Source organism: Xyrauchen texanus, chromosome 4, assembly GCF_025860055.1.
Source record: "Xyrauchen texanus isolate HMW12.3.18 chromosome 4, RBS_HiC_50CHRs, whole genome shotgun sequence".
NCBI classification, from domain to species: domain Eukaryota; kingdom Metazoa; phylum Chordata; class Actinopteri; order Cypriniformes; family Catostomidae; genus Xyrauchen; species Xyrauchen texanus.
The window spans coordinates 37385442-37405904 of NC_068279.1; the positions used below are offsets into that span (position 1 = coordinate 37385442).

A 20463-nucleotide genomic window follows, 5' to 3' on the forward strand; every position below is an offset into this window, starting at 1 on the left:
CAAAGGCAAGACAAGTCTATAAACACTGCAGCTCATTCATCATGGTGGTGGTGAGAGATATATTACTAAACATTGTTTCATTTTTGTCTCTTTTATAGAGCAACAATGTTGACCCTGCATACTTGAGCACAATAGTAGCTGGGGAAAGCTCACCTGATCCTGGGGATATGGCTGGCTACACCAGTTTAATGATAATGCAATATTAAATGGCATTTCATTTCCTTAAACCTTGTTGTCCGTAGAGAGCCCGTTCAATCCGTCCTGGTCAAATTTGATCCAGAACTGTAAATGAGGAACCCCCATTTTTTTTTTTATTTATTTAATTGTTTTGTTTAAAGAAATGTAGTAACACTATATTTTCTAAAGTAAAAACACCAAAGTAATACATTTCTTTTGGGATTGTATGGTGTTTTGTTCCTTATTGACCTCTAAATTACTCAAATACTTTATTCATGTTATAAAATAAGCACATTTTATGTTATCTTCACTTCAATAAAATCCTTAATTTCAGAAAATTTAAAGATTGTCAAAATATCAAAGTATGTCATGCAATGTGGGTCTCTGGTGATATCTGCTGGAATAACAATAACATAAAATGACAACTATTGTCAGTAGATGGCTTCAGTGCTCCACCCATGTATTGGCTGATCTCTATGATCAACTTTGTAACAAACTTACTTTCTAGATATTATCAAAAGTTATGCATTGGATATATATACTTCTATATTATAAAAATAAATAAAAAAAAAGTTGCATTTTTTAACCACTTTTGTTTAAGGGTGAGATTTTACAACGATGCCACAATATGCGAACAGTCAACCCTGACTGTGGTCTGCAGCTCCCACACCTAAGCCTAAACATTCTCACAGTGGGGTCAGACTAAAACTTTGATCTGACCTTGAAGTGTGTGTGTGTGTGTGTGTGAGAGAGAGAGAGAGAGAGAGAGAGAGAGAGGACATTTCTAGTGTCCCCATGAATTAAATCACTTATAAACATACTAAACAATGTTTTTTGAAAATGTAAAAATGCAGAAAGTTTTTTGTTGGGGTTAGGGGATAGAATCTATAGTTCGTACAGTATAAAAATCATTATGTCTATGGAGAGTCCACATAGTGATAGCCGCACCAACTTACTCTATTTACAGTGTCTACAGAGTTCATATGTTTGCACAAATTAAAGTTTTCTCTTATTGTGTACTTCTATATATACTTATATGTTCTATTCTCTTTTTATTTTTATTCTTCTTTTTTTTTTTTTTTTATCTCTGTCTTGTTGTTGTATTGTTTGTGCATTGGAAGCTTCTGTCACCAAATTCCTTGTATATAAAGGAACTTTATTCCTTGGCAATAAAGCTGATTCTGATTCTGAAAAGACCAACTGAGGGTGTTTTTACAGCTGTAGAAGGAACCCTTGGACAAATTTGTGGTCTGTTTTCTACTATTATTGATTATAGCCTGTTAGGCGATGTTAAAATGTATTATTAGGGCAAAGGACACATTATATTCCAATTGTGCTTGAAACCACAAGGTGTCTCTCTACCCACATTCAATATGTAATCACTTGAAATGTTAAGGATGTTCAGCGCCACTGAGCTGTGACAGTACTGCACTCTGACATTCTGATCTAGACATGTTTGTGGACAGTCAGAATAGATATATAATGGGAATGTCAGGGCTTCTATTGTGAAGCTACCCTTTAATCTCATGCCCAGTGGAACAGATTCAAGTTCTGAAGAATCTTTATCTCTCTCTGTCTTTTTCTCTGCTTTTCTGGCCTTCCTTTACAAGGTACAGTGTTTCATTTCAGACTCAGATTACTGTATTTTTAAAGAAAATGGGCAAAGATGTTTAAGAGTTTTTCCAAAACATTTAACATCTGAGATGTATCTTTTTCCATGGTAAAAAGTAATGTAATTAACAAATTAATAGTGCTATTTAATCTAGATTAAAATGATGAACACTCACTAGTCATTTCAACAGAGGTGGGTAGTAACGCACTACATTTACTATTGATATTTATTAAATAAATGTACTTTTAGGGTAGGTTTAAAAGTGGGTACTTTTTACTCTCACTCAAGTACATTTCTTTGTCTGTTTTTTTTTTTTTTTACTTCTTTACAACGGGTGGTGTTACTGTTGTTACTGTGCTGTGTTTAATTTGAATTAATGTGTAATTTATTGAGAGATTATTGAATGGGGCAATTTTGCAATTTTCGAAATGAGTGAATTCGGATGCTGACATATACACCGAGTGTCAGAGCTCTGGGGCTGTCGCAGAAAAAACGACACATATGCATTTTAAAATACTTGGGCCTTACTTGTTATTCTTATTAAATAATATATTAATACAATAAATCTTCATTATGTTTGTCATTTTTTATATATATACTGTGTGTGAATATAAAGAGTAAACACATTTGATCAAATAAAGAGAGTATTTTAAAATGCATACTGTATATTTTGTCTCTCTATATGTTATAATTTGAATCAAGTAATGATTTGTCAAGAAGTAATTGAATACAATCAGCATGAAATAAAACATTGCAGGAGTGAATGAAGCAGTAAACTCCAAGCTCATACATCTTCCCCATGGTGGATTGAGGCAATTAACTGTCGACAAGTGTACATCAAATGTACACTTGAAATTAGAGTACATTGTGGGTAATAATGAGTGAACAAAAGTAGGGAAGGAATGGCTCACTCAGAATTCAGACACTCCTACAAAATGGCAGACACCAGAAATAGAGCACTATATAGCGAATAGGGGGCGGTTTCAGACACAGTGAGTGTTCCACGAACTGAGATGGTGCCCTACGCACTAGGCTGCGTGCTCTGCATTTAGAAAGCGGCGGTACTGCTGTACAGAACTAACGATCTAAATACTTACGACACTGAAAACTGTAACTACACTGAAATAAGAATCCACACAGGACTTTAAAAGCTATGATATAGCAAAAGAAGGTATTATATTTCAGCATTATATATAATGTCCTTGTGGGACATTTTCATGTTTTATTTTAAAGAAAACTCACCCTCATGCAACCCCAGATGTGTATGACTTTCTTTCTTCTACAGAACTTAAATTATTTTTAGAAGAATTTCTCAGCTCTGTAGGTCCAGACAATGCAAGTGGATGGGTGCCAACATTTTAGATGTTAGATAAAATGTTAGGGACTGACAGTCTCAGTCACCATTCACTTTAAAAAATATGGAGAAAAAAAAGTAGATAGTGACTCATTCTGTCTAATATCTCCTTATTGTGTTGCATGGAAGAAAGAAAGTCACATGGCTTTGGAACAACATGATGGTGAATGATGACATAATATCCATTAATAATAATAATAATTCTGTAGTACATGTTCAGTGTGTATTATGTAATGGAATATAGGGGTGTAAACGTCTATTATGTCATTTGTGAAAGTATACTCACTACTTGAATACACTTTTAATTGTATACATTCTTAATTTTACTCAAGTAATTATTTATGTTAGTACTTTTACTTCTACTTGAGTAATTATTTCTTTTTAAGTAATTGTACTTTTACTTGAGTACAGTTTTTGGATACTCTATCCACCTCTGCATATCAGTGTCCTAGAAAATGCTGTTTTCCTACACAGCCTTTCATAGTGGCTGCTATGTTGAGATTACATGATAAGCCAAATACCACTAACTCTAACTTTTTAACCCCTTTGTTACTGATCATGTTTGACAGCAGATGTTTTTTTTTATGACGTGACAAATGCACCTGCGAATTGAATGTCTCTACGATGCCATCAGTAACCAAAACTCTTTTCCTTTACACTATTCTGCAATACATTCTCATTGATAGATGTCAGTATATAGTTCAAGACCATTGTCCTATTAGCTAGCGAAACAAACAAAAACTTAGTTTGTGCACTTTTATTATTAGCTCCTCAGTTCATATATTCTGTAATATAGGTTATGTTTTCCAACACATTGTAGGTATGACATATATAAAACCTTGGTGAGTCACACTAGTATTATCTCTTTTTGTTGAAAGAACTACATAGTGAGATATCTTTAAATTATCTTTATTAACATTGGGAAATTTAAAACAGAATTTTCCCCACATATAAATACAATCATACTAATAGTGATTTATGTATTGTAATATCCATCAGCAGGATGGATTTTTTAAATATGACAATAATATTATTGAAAATTGTAAGGAATTGAGTACATAATTGCATTTGGTAAGTCAACAAACAAAGGAAGATCCTCGTCTTCAATAATATACTGAGTCCTGAAAAATGTATAGATACAGGTTAATATAAGGCCAATATGATCCAAAAGCATTACACTGGTCAAATCCAGAGAGTTTACCTATAACAAGCCACATTCGTCCTTTAGAATGTTTGAATACCTGACAGATGCATTGAGATGACTTTCACTAATCTCACAATAATATTGCTCAGAGTATATTACAGGCCTAAAGCATATGTCACATCTACATCTCATTTAGTTAGATAAACATATAGAGATTTTTAGGTCAGTGCTTGAGTCTCCTGAAACATTGACTGAAATTTGAGGCAGTTATCATGAAGGGGAAGAGGCAAGCCAATAACCTTTGGCAACAACATATGGCTCTGAAAGTCCAGTCTTAAAATACAACTGAAGATCCAGTCAGTGTTATTCGTGTAGTGTCCTCTGCAGCATAATAAACATCCATTTATGCCAACAGCTTGGCACACAAAACCAGCACCTTAAAAGAGGAGGAGCCTACACTATCTTTGTAGGCTGTCTAATTCAGGGTAAAACTCAAAATAACAATAAAAGTACAGTAGAATTCTTAACAACAAAACTTGGTAGGTAGCAGTGGCACTGAAGAGAGCTAACCCACTTAAAAAATACAAAATCAAGTGCAACCAAATAAGTGTTTACTGTGAGAAGAGTCCATCAAGGTTCCTCAAGGCTTGGCTTGAAAGTATACAAGACCCTCTCAGACTGAATTGTTTATTTGATCAAGGAGGACAGTGGCTTAGCACTAAAGTCTTGTTCTGAGGTGGAGGGGTGGAGCAGTCTAGCTGTCCTCTATAAGCTTAGCTAGGTTGTCTCGCAGCTCAGTCAACTCAAAGATCTTTCCATCTAGAATCTCCAGCATGATTTTGAGGTTCTTGCGAAGGTTCTCCTGATCCACTTGACTTGACTCCAGACGTTGCTCCAGATCAGTTAACTGTTCTTCCAGCTCTTTGTTCCTTATGTCTGTCTCCTATAAAACACAACAGGTAGGCATTTATTACACTGCAGCTACACTATTGTATGTCCAGGAAAAATTAAGTAGAATAAAGATCCACTCAAAGGGATAGTTCACCAAAAAAGAAAATCTGTCATTATTTTACTCATCCTCAAGTCATTCCAAAACTGTGTGCTGTTTTTTTTTAACACAAAAGAAGAATTCTGAAGGCAATTCATAATGATTACGTTCATAAAGCAAAAAAGTAGTCTATATTACTCCTGTGCTATAAATTTCAAGTATTCTGATGCCAAACAATAGCTTTATGTAAAGAACAGACCAAAATGTACGTTATTATTCTCTGATAATCTTCCCCTCCAATGGAGCTTGCATCAAGTACATGTTCGTGTCCAGAATTCAAATTGATGACTTCAATATGCTCTACTTTCAATGTGTTTTGTTGTTTTTTGTCTTTTCTGGAGCTTGACAGCAATGACAATTTCTCCTTTTGTGCTTCATGGAAGCATCAATAATGATTTTGTTTGGGTGAACTATTCTTTGACAGTCCTTACCTCTAATTTTCGTGTGAGTTCATCTTTCTGAGACTGAAACTGCTTGGCCTTTTCTACTTCTTCTTTCATTCGCACCATTTCCTATAAAGAGCACACAGGATGTACGTTTTAAATGGCATAAAAGCATTGGCAAAGCTAATAATAGAGATGAATGAAAAAAGCACATTACTGAGAACATGATCCTGATGTATAACAAACAGTACCTCTTCTTTTGCCTTCAGTGTACACTCCAGCTCCTCTATTGTTTTGTTCAGTTCAGTTTTCTGGGATTTGATCACATTGGTTTGACTACTCTGACTCTCCAGTTCTGACACCTGCAGACCCCGCCCCCAAAAAAGCAACATGTAAGTTGAAATCACAACCCTAAAGCAAAGAAACAAAGATATCAAACTAAAGGGGTGTTCACACAGAGTGATTTTCTTTGACAAAGTGTCCAGAAGTCTCATTTTCACATAGATAGCTAAAGTTTGTCTAGACCAACTTTGATATTGGCTTGATATGTCTGAAAGTTTAAAACAGTTTTAAAAGTTTGTAGTTTGAATGTTTTTCAGGCCCAACCATCAGATAGACAGGCAGAAAGAATATCAGATACATAGAAAAAGAGGGGGGAAAAGCAAGAAAGATAAAGGGAGCTTTACTTAAAGCAGATTAAAGGCTTTGTATGGGTTTGTTTACATTTGAATTTTTGATAGTTGAAGTTTGAATATACTTGGCCATCGAACAATCCATTAATGGAAGTCTATCCACCTTTTTCCTGAATGCGGAAGTGTTCCACGATTCGACTGTTTTCAATTTCCAGTCTCCAGTGTTTTCACTCGCATTGGCGTATATTCTTAGTTGGTAATGTAATGTTTAAGGTATTACATTTGTAAAAATAGTAAAAAAAAAGCAGAAACTTCACAGAGTCGAGATTCCCATTTTTTTTTATGACAGTGCCTCACCTGAGTGTGTATGACATGAAGCGATGGTCCCAGGTTAGTTACGTTGATATCATTAATTATTAATAGAGTTGTTATGACGATGCACAAATCGATTTTTGAATTCATTTTTACTCCAAGTAACACTTAAATGTTTGTTGTTCTCCTCTGGATCGCTCGTTTTGGCAATTATTACTTGGCATCTCAAGACCAGAAACAGAAAACAGGCAGTTAGAATGCCCAGTGGTTACTCAAGAAAACTGTGGATAGATACAGTCAGAAAGAGGCCCCGCCCACTCGTGGGGGAAAGCAAAGCGCTGTTACCATAGTTACTCATAAATTCCTATGAGGAAAACAGGGAAATATCCAGTTGATTTGGCTATTTTAACAATGAAAAACATGATGAAATGCTGTTGTGTAGTTTTTTGCACTCCAAACAATGCCAAAAAAACAGAAACAGATTTTTTTATTACCTGTCAACTGACAGAAATATAAGCCCAAAGAAGAACACTGCGGCTGCAAGCTGTTGAGCCATAAAGTAGATTCTTATCATTTATGATTATGACAGTCACGTTAATGCTTTGTCATTCGATTGGTATCTTAAAACATTTTTATTTATGTCTTTTAATATGAGTGATGGTTAATGAAATGACTGAACACATACAATAGCTAAAATTTCACATTTCACAGAAACTTTACCAGAAACACCATTTGCTAGCATAAAAAATAATAAGCAGCGCTCCACTCTTTTCATGACAAGTTTTCTCATGTATCTTGTCTTGTTTTCTGGTGTTAACTCATCATTATGTGCTGGAACCACTGTTGTGATGATATGATGTTTGATTTAGTCTTAAATCCACTCTGATGTATCCCAAAAACATTAAAGCACATATCCAGCATATGGTCACTGCAGCCACGGTGCTCTTTTTTTAGGCTTCTATTTCTGTCAGTTGGTGAACAATAAAAAATAAATGTTGATTTTTTTGGCATTGTGTGGAGTGTAAAAAACTACACAACAGCTATTGTTAAAATAGCTAAATTTGTAGAATATTTCTCCCCTTTATCCTCATAGTAATGTATGAGTAACTATAGTAACAAGGCTTCGCTTTCTCCCATGCTAAACCAAGCCCCCGGAAATGACGTGTTGCCGACTGTATCTATGGGATTTTTTTCATAGATCTGATCGCTCGATGTGTGAAAACCGTCATTCAGAACAGTCTTAAAGGAATGTTCTGGGTTCAATACAAGTTAAGCTCAATCGGCAGCATTTGTGCCATAATATTGATTACCACACACACACACATATATATATATAGATATATATACACTCACCTAAAGAATTATTAGGAACACCATACTAATACTGTGTTTGATCCCCTTTTGCCTTCAGAACTGCCTTAATTCTATGTGGCATTGATTCATCAAGGTGCTGAAAGCATTCTTTAGAAATGTTGGCCCATATTGATAGGATAGCATCTTGCAGTTGATGGAGATTTGTGGGATGCACATCCAGGGCACGAAGCTCCCGTTCCACCACATCCCAAAGATGCTCTATTGGGTTGCGATCTGGTGACTGTGGGGGCCATTTTAATACAGTGAACTCATTGTCATGTTCAAGAAACCAATTTGAAATGATTCGAGCTTTGTGACATGGTGCATTATCCTGCTGGAAGTAGCCATCAGAGGATGGGTACATGGTGGCCATAAAGGGATGGACATGGTCAGAAACAATGCTCAGGTAAGCCGTGGCATTTAAACAATGCCCAATTGGCACTAAGGGGCCTAAAGTGTGCCAAGAAAACATCCCCCACACCATTACACCACCACCACCAGCCTGCACAGTGGTAACAAGGCATGATGGATCCATGTTCTCATTCTGTTTACGCCAAATTCTGACTCTACCATCTGAATGTCTCAACAGAAATCGAGACTCATCAGACCAGGCAACATTTTTCCAGTCTTCAACTGTCCAATTTTGGTGAGCTCTTGTAAATTGTAGCCTCTTTTTCCTATTTGTAGTGGAGATGAGTGGTACCCGGTGGGGTCTTCTGCTGTTGTAGCCCATCTGCCTCAAGGTTGTGCGGGTTGTGGCTTCACAAATGCTTTGCTTCATACCTTGGTTGTAAGGAGTGGTTATTTCAGGCAAAGTTGCTCTTCTATCAGCTTGAATCAGTCGGCCCATTCTCCTCTGACCTCTAGCATCAACAAGGCATTTTCGCCCACAGGACTGCCGCATACTGGATGTTTTCCCTTTTCACACCATTCTTTGTAAACCCTAGAAATGGTTGTGCATGAAAATCCCAGTAACTGAGCAGATTGTGAAATACTCAGACCGGCCCGTCTGGCACCAACAACCATGCCACGCTCAAAATTGCTTAAATCACCTTTCTTTCCCATTCTGACATTCAGTTTGGAGTTCAGGAGATTGTCTTGACCAGGACCACACCCCTAAATGCATTGAAGCAACTGCCATGTGATTGGTTGATTAGATAATTGCATTAATGAGAAATTGAACAGGTGTTCCTAATAATCCTTTAGGTGAGTGTATATATACTGTAGACTCGTCCATCCTTTTATTAAAAAAGCAAAAATCGAAGTTACAGTGAGGCACTTATAATGACAGTGAATGTGGCCAATTTTTGGAGGATTTAAACTTAGAAATGTGAGGCTAATAATTTTATAAATGCACTTGCATTAATGTTAATGCTGTAAATTTGTTTAAATTGTAATTTTTACAGTCATTTTAGGGTTTTAAGTTTTGTAACTTAACATTCCAAGGCCAGGAATGAGGACCTAAACCCTACCTGTCAACATTCGGGTACCAAAATCCAGGAGACCTCTGAGCGGGGGGTAGGTTGCTGAATGGCAGAGGCAGTCTAAATACACACAAATTGTGCCGTTTTGATTTAATGCGCTGAGTAACTGCATTTTCCCCACCGTTATGTGTGAGTAGGATGCGTTTCATACAAGATCTGGCAACTGGACAACCTTGGACTAATATATTGATGTGATTATTCATATAATGAGGTTTGGGCCATACAAAATACAGGAGTTTCCCGGGAGAAATAACAAAACGAAATACGGGAGACTCACAGGAAAAATGGGAGTGTTGACAGGTATGATCTAAAGCTAAAAGATGAGCTTTTATTAACAAAGAATAAACAAATTAACTCAGAATATAATGAAAACAAAAACAAAAACAAAAACAAAAACAAAAACAAAAACAAAAACAAAAACACAGGGAACCAAGCACAGAACATCAAACAATACATGCAAAGACTGACAAAGGAAACAGGGGAAAAAAAGGGCTTAAATACACAGGGGGCAAACAAGGAAACGAGGAACACCTGTGGAAACAATCAAGGGAAAACCAATAATAAAATGAAACTACAAAGGACTACAAAACTAACATGAAACAGGAACTGAACAAGAATTTCAACATAAAAGTCAAGACAAAAAACAGGGAATATGTGACAGGACCCTTTTCACAGACGCGTTATGATCACGATCCACCTTATTTAACAACGTAACTGTAGCAAAGGTTTTAATATTTCCATTTTTTTAATATTTAGTGTAAATCGATAACATTGAACTTTGAATTTAGCCTATTTCTCTCTTCTTAATGCTGTTATCCAGCGCTCTATATTTTTATCTTCTTTAACCGTGAAAGCGTAATCATTTAAATTTTCTTTTGCTGTTGGAGCAAACAGGTGAGCAAAAATTACATTTGTTGTGGTCTCCCATTCACCTCCATTCACGTATACCCAACTATGATTCTACTTCTGCTCTGTAAACCCGGATATGGGAAGAGGGTAGGCTACATTGCCTCTAAAAATTAAGATGGAGAGGAATGTTTTCTTAATAGCTTATAAACTGCAGCAGAGCTCAATGCACCATATCATTAACAAGATGAATGATCCATCAAACTCACTTAGAATACAGACACGGTTTTCCACGCATAATTTGTATTAGCTCATATCCATGTATGTGGTTACAGACAAATCATATAGAACAATGAAATTGCTCAAAGAAACTTTTAACTTCTCTGTCTTGCCTGCATTTGTCTCCAGTATCTCACACTAACAGCAGATGTGTGATGTGAGCTCCACTGCCTTCTCTCTCATTGGCAGTCGCTCACGAATGGCACTTGTCATTTGCATAAAGTTTAACTTTCTTAACTTTATGTCACTCGCCACACCCACATCTTGTCGCCAATTGTCTCTGTCGTTCGTTTTAGCTTGAAGTTATTCAGCTCTCATTGAAAATGAATGGGAAAGTGTCTCTTTGTCGTTCTGTGTCGCTGGCAGAGTGAACAGGGCTTTAAGGTCTGTGCCAATTTTGGGTCTCTAGCTTGACAGCTCTCGGAGGAGTTGCAATAGATCATTTTGATCTTGGTTTAGGGGTATTAGAAAAACCCAAAACAATGTCTGTAGAATTAAAGTACTGTATGTTAGCTATGTCAAGGCAACATAATGAGAGTTGTCAATTTGAGGCAACATGAGTGATTATTCTACCGATTTGAGCAGAGTTAAAGTATATAAATTGCTGTCAGTGTGAACGTACCATTTTGTGTGTGAATTTACCAACAGTGTCAGCTTAGTCGAAGACAATACTAGATCAACTGAAAATCCCAGGGGATGTTACCTTCATGTTAAAGGGATACAAATTCTTGTAGTCAACCCTTCCCTCCTTACCCGTTTGTGTAGCCTTTCAGCCTCATCCTGGTAGACTGCTAGCTGCTGTTTCCATTGTTTGACATTGGCTGTGGACTCCAGCAGTGCAGCTGTAAGCTTGGCATTGTTGTTCTTTAGTGCTGCAAGTTCTGCTTCCCAATGTTTGTTGGTAGTCGGGCTGCAGTAAAAAATGGAAAACAATAGAATTAAACATACATTATATATCATTCGTTGCTTGAATCTAGGGCCCTAGGCATGTGTTTTGTCTATGGAAAGTATGTGGATATTCTTAAGCTGGATTGCATTTACATCTGAAATTCCAGTATGAACGGACCGAAATCCAGTCACACTTACTGTGCAAACTGGAAAACAACACTTGCACGATTACTTGCATATTAATCAGATTGTTGTATGCATTATCATTTAAAATAAAATAAAATAATGCATATTACTCAGGTTGTTGTATGCATTATCATTTAAAACAAAAACCACTTGACTTGACTTGATTTGCCCCACAATCCATTCTTGATCAAATCCAAATGTGGTTTGAGTGATCAAATGGCAATCCGATCACAAAGTGTCTTGGGTGCATTTACACCTGGTCAAATGCTTTCCGATTGTGAAATGATCACCAAAAACATATAGGTGTAAATGCCTAATAGCATTCATTCTAGACCATCAGGATGACTAATGCTGAACTACAGTGGACAGAGGGAGAAAAGCTGTTTGAAACACTGACTGTAATTAAAGGGGGAGTACAACAGCTTTTAATTTGATCTTTTTGTCCAAACAGCTGTGTTTTACCAGCACTTGGATGCGGTTCAAAAGCAATTTACAAGTATTATTAACAAGTCAGAAATCCAAATTCCTTGTCATCTGCATAAATATTCAAGTAAAAAGACTGACAGAATCTAAAAAGCTGAAATAGATCACCGTACAAATTTCTTACAAGATATGAGACTGTCTAAAATGGAAAAGAAAAAGAAAAGAGAAAGCTAATTCTTGGTTATGTAATGATAGAAAATGCCACCAACCCCCATTCATGTGTTCTCAATGTACTGACAAAAAATATATTTTCTAGATGTATGATTTTCAGTACTAGAATAGAGTAAATTATTTAACTCTATATTTATGTCAGTGGTGTGCTTCAATAAGATCAGTCATATTGCATAACTTTGTCACAGTACAGTAAATGGCATTGTGAAATGTTGGAAACGACATACTTAAAAAATGTATTCAACTTTGTTTTATATTTGGTTACCGATAACACAACACAATCACACAGGAACTCAACATGTTTCTAACAAATACTCATGTACCCTGATGTTGACCCTATTGTGCTGAGTTACTGAAAAGCACAATCTCTCAGATATTTTAGCATCAATACAATTGTGTTCACCTTATTATGTTGTGCTACTGAAGGCACTTTGCTGAAGCAGCCTCAGAAACATGGAAACCAGGATGTAATCGCGTTCACATAATCAATAAGCGTGATTAGGAGGTTGCATTTTCACTTCATGATTACATTTTTACTAACCCCAACATTTATTTGGCACCACTCTGTGGACATTTCACCCAGAAACTGGATGTCTCGTGCCCCTATACATTCAATACTTCCAAATTCGACAACAAGGCGAGTGGTTCGAATTTTGGTAAGTAAAGACCGATTTCAGCTTAAGAACTTTTCGACCTACACTGAAAAAATTATCTTTTGGCTCAACAACCATAACTTATTAAAATAAATATCTTCTACTCCAAAATACATATTTATAAATACATTTGCGTTAATTAAATATCATTAATGTGTACAGCACAAAATATAAATTTTAGGGTACCGGTAAACTTATAAACATAAACATAAAGTAAATGAATAATCGTGAGCTCCTCGAATTTCTTTAGCTTACAAATCCATAAAATTATGATTTTAAGAACTACTAACTCAAACAATCAAGTACAGATCTGAGGTTGTGGGGAATACACATAAACCCTTGTGCTTAAATACATTTTGTTTAGTCAAAAGGAACTTATGTGGGCATTTAATTAGTTGTTATTTAAAATTAATTGAGATTTTAGCAATTTTTTGTATTTTTTATGTTGTTTTACTGTAATTAGCTATTTTGTGTAAAGTCACCATTGGGGTGATTAGTTTTCCATAAGTGATCAACCTGGATTATATTAATTCCATTCTTGTGCATGTGAAAATGTACAGCTATAGTACAGCTTTATGTGAATTTATTTGTAGAAACAAGTTTAATGCCTGACCTCAGTTTTTTGGTTTGTTTGCTTGTTTGTTTAGAGCCAAGAAAATTATGTAGAAACAGTGATAAAAATATATTTTACATGGATAAGACTTTCAAATCAACTTTTTTTAAGTAAATAAAGTTGAATGAACTGATACATTTGAGTTTCTATAACAAAAGTTTCTAGTTGACATAAGGTGCTGACACAAAATGAGTAGATGAAGTTGAATTTACTTAAAAAGTGTTACGCAAAAATGCTACGTATACAGTATTGTAAGTAAACTCTTAATTTTTATTTCAGTGATATTGCCGCCAAATTCACACTGAAATCAGCCTGACATCACACACAAAAATATCATAAAACTAAAGTTCTCCCAAAAAAATTGCATGCAAGATGTGTCTGTTGTTGCATATTATTTGAGTTCTAGTAAGTTTAGCTTGCAATACCAATCAAGCAGAAAAACTGAAACTGTTGTCACAGGACCAGTAAACACATAACCAGCCCACAAAACCTCCTCTCATTCCCTAAGGACTATGAGGAATCCCAGGCACTGTCGTCTTGCTAAACATCTCATCTCACATTTCCAACTCCTCTCTTCTCCATCCACACACACGCCAGCACAGCTTAACCATGCAACTGTCATATAACACACATATATAGAGTCTTTAGAGCTGTCATCTATGCTAAGGAGTGCTGCCAGTTCCCTTTCATCTCCCCCAGCATCAACACCTCTGCTGTGCCTGACGTGATCGCCTCCTCCCCCGACCCCCGCTCTGACAGACAACACCTCAGCCCACACACTCCGACTCCTACTCAAACTCTGACACAACAGGCTGGAGACACACATGGCTATAAAGCTTCACACACGAGGAGAGAAAATACTCCTCAGTAGATGACAGAGGAGAGAAGGAGAGAAGAACAGAGAGACATCCTTCAGTTTCAAACAAGTGATGCAAAGAAGATGAGGGACCTCATCTTGGTAAGTGAACAGACATTTTAATTAATTATTGCACTGTACTTAAATGTCTAATCAGTCTTGATTCAACTCAGTTGGCTGGTATTGTTGAAAGCCTCCAGCACACTTTCATTATTTAATCTCTAAATACTGTAACTATTTTGATCTAGTAATTGTCATTGTTAATGCATGAAATTTAAGGAAATGTTAATGGGGAATGTGTCTAATGAATATTAGAATCAGTCGGTTTATTCTTGTTTTTCTCAATGGGGTTATCTTGTTATATAACCAAAATGCTTTAATCAAATAACTTCTAATCGCTGATTTCACAACAAAATTCATTCAAGTTCACCTTTCCTTCTTTAATTGTTAATTGTTCATTTATTCTCAGTCTCTTTGAATTGTTTATTAACCTCTGATTTATACTTCATTTTCATGTAATAAAATTTGCATCATCAATCTCTGAGTTCAAGTCTCTTATTAAGGATTCCTGATGTTGAAACACTTTCAACAAAGACAAATGTCACTCATTTCATATATATATATATATATATATATATAACATTTTTTGGGGCCACCCTCTCTCTCTCTCTCTCTGTGGGTGTGTGTGTGTGTGTGTGTGTGTGTGTGTGTGTGTGTGTGTGTGTGTGTGTGTGTGTATATATGTGTATATATATATACACACACACACACACACACACAGTGGCCCCAAAAATTATTTGGACACATAACTGACACTAAGAATTTATGAATATCATGGGATTGGATAACACAAAATCAAACGAAGTGGCATTTATTTTAAAGGGTGCACAGAAGCATAGTGTATAGGCAGAGCATGGCTGTCCACATTACATAACTTCAACAAGCAACATAATATCAGTATGACTGTCCTTCAAGCCAAATGAATGTGAATCAATAAACAATCACACTGGAACCGATTGTTTTTATATTCAGAGTGCCACCAGCCCAGTAATCCACATGCATATTATTTAAACTGAATTATAACAACCCTAGCAAATGTGTACATTTTAAGTCACCAATAAAATTGATTGTTTTCTATACACAATCGAAAGATCAGTCAGTAATTATATCTAAAAACTATTGAGATCCACACTGTAAATGTGATTCTTTGTACTTTGTACAGCTGCCCAACCAAGCCCTCAACACTCACTATAATGTACTGCAAAAGAGTGCATGTGCGTGAGAGAATTGTTGTTGAAAGAAATGACTTCAACTCACCCACCACGTAATATGCCAAAGCAGAACACATTCAGAGCAAATGCTAATCTACAAATCATCTACAGTACACAGCACTGATTTAGCATCTTTCTGAGTAACTTTCATATATTCTCATGGGATGTTTTGTGCAAATAATTGTCAATGCTCTAATAACATTGTTTACATAAACTTAGCTAGCATTGATGACCTATTAAACTTCTGAATTTATTATATCAGTGTTGTGAATCAGACTTAAGGTCTCAGACTTTCACTCAACTTTCACACTATGCACATCAACCAAACGTACAATAAATTCCATTGTGGAAATTCAAATGGGAAAACTACATCACTGAGAATTATAAGTGGAATGGCATGTTTAATAAATGTAATAATTTTTTCAGATTTAGTTACAGATATCAACATTTGAAATGCAACTTGATACAAAAAAGTCCATATAACAAAGTCACAAAAGATGCAAAGAATCTCCCAAAAAAATTGCAGACAAGATCTGTTCCCAAAAATGTGATTTGAAAATTGTATAATTTCAAAACATGAGTATTAAAAACACAGCATCAATATGAATTCAGCTGACAAAAGTATGCTAACTTTATCGGTATGAAAATGTTAACAGAATATCTTGTTGCACAAACATTGCATCAATAAAGACATTGCAGGTATGTCAGGCAGCTGTTGTAAATTGGTTTTATTAGTAGGAGATGACCCGACAAGTTTTAAGCATGTGTCTGAAAAAAAAGACAAAAACAGATAAAAAAAGGCTATATTAATTTGTTCATAATAAATGAATTCACAGGGGAAAACACAATCTAGTTAGAGGTCAACAAAGAGGTTGCGTTGACTTAACAGGAGCTTTTTGTAAGACTCAAATGATGTCACTTCATCTTCATTGCTTAGCCCTGAAATTGTGCTACTGTATTATACAATTCTGTTTGGACAGACATAATTCTAAGGGAGAAGGTCACAGGGTGGTGGCCGTGTGATCAGTGTAAAAGTTTCAATGTATTAAGCTTTGGTGCTCATCTGAAATCTGGGCTCATGTTCACATCCCGTTTCCTTCTCTATACCCTTTATTTCCAGTCTCTCTCCACTAAAGTGTCTATCAATACAATGTGACAAAATATATAGAGAGAGAGTCCTTCATTTATCTGCAATGCCTTAGCTGCCTTTCCATTGCGTGGATGCAAGCTGCACTTGACACCCTCCTCAATCCCCAGCTCCACCTCTTCGATGGCATCTTAGCTTTTTAGTTTTCTCAACATCTGTCTTGTTATTCTGTGCCCTAAGACTACAATTGATTACCAGTTTGAAATTCCTATCTTCAACATATTATTGCACCTAGTTCTTGAATTACAAACCAATAAACAGTATTTACATTTTTTTTTTTTTGTTTTTTTGTTTGAGTGTCCATTTAATCTGTTATGCAATGAAGGGTTGCACTGTCAGACTGTTTAAAAATGGTACAATATTGTAATATTTTTGCTGGATCTGTTTAGTTTATATCTGTGCAAGTATAACAACATTATTTTGGAGACACAAGATGTCAAGCAGTTGTGAAATGTCAAGCACACATGTTGCAGAGAGGAGACATTTTATAAAAACTTTAAAAGAAATTAGAATAAATCAATATAACCTACAAACAGATGAAAGCACCGTAAGTCTATCAGAAAGGTTTACAATACGTGACATTGTACATACATATTTTAATGTATAGGACATCATGAATTAGTGAGCAGTATTAAGAAATGCAGTGGAATAAATGCAAAACTGAGCCTCCAGTATTTTCAGAAAAGAATAACGGTAAAAGAACAAAGATGTTTTAGCACTCTGAGGAGCATTTAAACTTCTGTGGAGCATTTGAACTTTTTTGGAATAAAGGTTTAATCAGATAATTACCTTAATCAACAATGTGGATATGTCATTGGTGATGTGGTCAAAGTTACGTGACGGACAGACAGGCTCAGTTGTGAAATTTGTAAGACAGGCTCTGTTGTATGGGTATTCTTTTTAACATTGAAATTTAAAAAAGTAAAAAAAAGTTTTTTTTATGATATTTTATCTTTAATATTATTCTTCAGATACAAGTTCAGATTTCTGAGATGTGCACAATAAACAGAGACTGCAAATGGAGTCAGAGACCGCAGCCATCCAATTTGAACTTGAAATCACAACATCCACATTTTCATTCATAGAGTTTACACTTTAGTCATATTGGCTTCACAGACTCACTATTGAGTTGTAATTTTGGATAAGTGTATTTAAAATGTTGCATTATCCTTGTGCTTACAATTCTAACAATTATTCTTTCTATTATTCACGTTTTTCGTGGTGTAGAATTTACACACTTCACAAACAAATTATGGATTTAACTCATAAAAACTTACAGAAATTCCAGAAATATTTGTGAAAATTTCTGATGTGGTCATAACATAATGATACTTTTTTTTTTTACAGTATAAACCAGTTAGTTACCTGTGTGCAAAAGTTGGCGTAGTTGGTGACAAATCTGATTGAAGCATAGAATTGGTCGACACGTCAGAGAGGGTGACGTCATCGCCAGTGCCATTGATTCGGCAGAGGTCAGCGGTGACGGGTGGAGTCAAGGGGGAATGAATGTCGGCAGGTGATTCCTGGAAAAATAGAATTATTAATTTGTTGCACTCTCACAAACTCAGCACATAATTTTCTTATTAATCTGCTCATTATAATGGGGGATTTAGGACTCTGAGAAAAGAGGGAAATCTTATTACAAATCCTTAATGATTGTCCTAGAATATGCTGATAAAAGTATATAAAATGGAAAATACATAATTACACAAAACATTTAAGGATTTGGATTTTCCATTTATATATACAATAAGGCGTTCACCATTAAACCCTTTGTGATTTAATGAAGATAAATTGGCATATGGGAAATTAAACTAGAAACTAGCCTAGGGTTCTCCTTTAATTTGAACTTGAATGCTATTTTGAGAGTTTTAATGACGGACATATTTCCTAAGCCAACTTCACACTATTATCCCTAAAAACAACACAAAATAACATGAGGCCTATTCTCCAGACATCAGAGGACAAACCTGAGAGGGTGAATTTGCCAGCTCCATCTTTTCTACTGATTTCTCCTTGGCTAACCTTGCAGCTTCCTTGTACTCTGCAAATTTATCTGCAAACTGAGAAGAGAAACATTTTGTTTAAACAATGAGATTCCATATTCCAAGAATTGTTGGTATCATTTTGGACATACGTTAACAAATCTAGGCTATCTGCATATTAAATTAAAAATGAAGGAAATACCAAATTCTGATACTATCAGACGTGGGTTGACAATTTTAGGAGTTAACATAGTCATAGGTAAACTTGTAAATCTGTTTCACACTGTTCATACTTCACTCTAGGTTAGAAATTGACACTTTACCTTTGGCAATGCAACGTATGGTTAGCACTGTAAAAATGGGGCTTCATAACACATGGTTAATAGTGATGCTAATTGTCTTACCAATTTGAAACCCCTTTTCAAAAGTGGCCTCAACACAGGATTAAAAATTACGTTAACCCAGGGTTAGTCATAGTGTTAAATCACCCTTTCTTAACAGACAAAATGCCATACAAGCGATAAAAGCTATCTCTTGCACATTAATCAGAGTTATCCTAACCAGTTACAATGAGCCTCAGGACATTTTATTAATTGCTTGGTTTCTATTTCTGTAGTGTTGCACTGGTTAGCCCCACCCAATGTAAATTCGAATTATTCCAAAATAAGATTTGTCAATGAGCTGTATAGCTAATGCAGAGATCTACAATGCCGCTTGATAGCACAGTTTAGAATATAACAGTATATGTTAACAGCTTGATTGTACATTTCGACAATATCCTGGCTCAGAAGACAATCTTAGACCAACATTAATTTCCATGCTGGAGCAGACAGGTTTATGATGTTTAGTGCTGGTTTGATGCTGGTCTAGCTGGGGGACCAATGTAGCTGTGCTGTTCACCAGAATAATTTTTAAAGCAGGTCGACCAGCATGATATTTCTGATGAAGCTGGTTTACCAAGAAAGTCTCTGCTAAAAAGGGAGCAATGGTAACAGACCCCAATTTAGACTGTTCCCATTATAGCCTGCAGGTCACTGAAGGACTGCAGCCTTTCCCTCTTAGACACCATTGAGGAGAATTCTGTAGACTTTCGGTCATATACTTTTGACAGCACGTGTCTCTATTCATTTTCATTATATGGAAAAATTAACCAGGATATTCTTAAAACAAATTCTTTATGTTTGAGTGAAGAAAGAAAGTCATAGGGATATGGGAAAACAGTAGAGTAAGTATATGAACACAGAGTTTTCATTATTGAATGAACTATTCCTTTAAGATCAAAAATGAATAGTGATTGTTATTCACTTACAACATTGTAAATATAAAAGCAAAGCATGAAAGAGAGAGTACTGTAAGAGAGAATGAAATAAAAGCAGAGAAATATGAAAAATGAGAGGAGGAAGAAGAGGTGGTGAGTTTCTACCAGCGGCTCCTGACAGTGCATCATCATAATGCAGATGAGCGAGAGATAAATAAAGGGAGAGAGAGAGAGAGAGAGAGAGAGAGAAAGAAAGAAAGATTGGAAAGCACTGCACAGAAGAAGCCTCCCACACACGATGACTGTACAGCTGCTCATTAGGGTACAG

The 20463-nt window shown here is 35.7% G+C and overlaps 1 protein-coding gene across 2 annotated transcripts in view; it reads right to left on the minus strand.

The window, feature by feature from the left end:
* Positions 1–4033: 4033 nt before the first annotated feature.
* The window catches only part of LOC127643209 (homer protein homolog 1-like), a 32460-nt gene continuing 16030 nt past the window's right edge, over positions 4034–20463 (minus strand). For both annotated transcript variants that reach the window (XM_052125844.1, XM_052125843.1), the window contains 6 exons: positions 18863–18955; positions 18258–18415; positions 11378–11534; positions 5970–6080; positions 5767–5847; positions 4034–5230 (listed from right to left, as the gene is read on the minus strand). In XM_052125844.1, the coding sequence (XP_051981804.1) occupies positions 5042–5230; positions 5767–5847; positions 5970–6080; positions 11378–11534; positions 18258–18415; positions 18863–18955 (789 nt within the window). In that variant the 3' untranslated portion in view covers positions 4034–5041. The remainder of the gene's footprint in view (positions 5231–5766; positions 5848–5969; positions 6081–11377; positions 11535–18257; positions 18416–18862; positions 18956–20463) is intronic.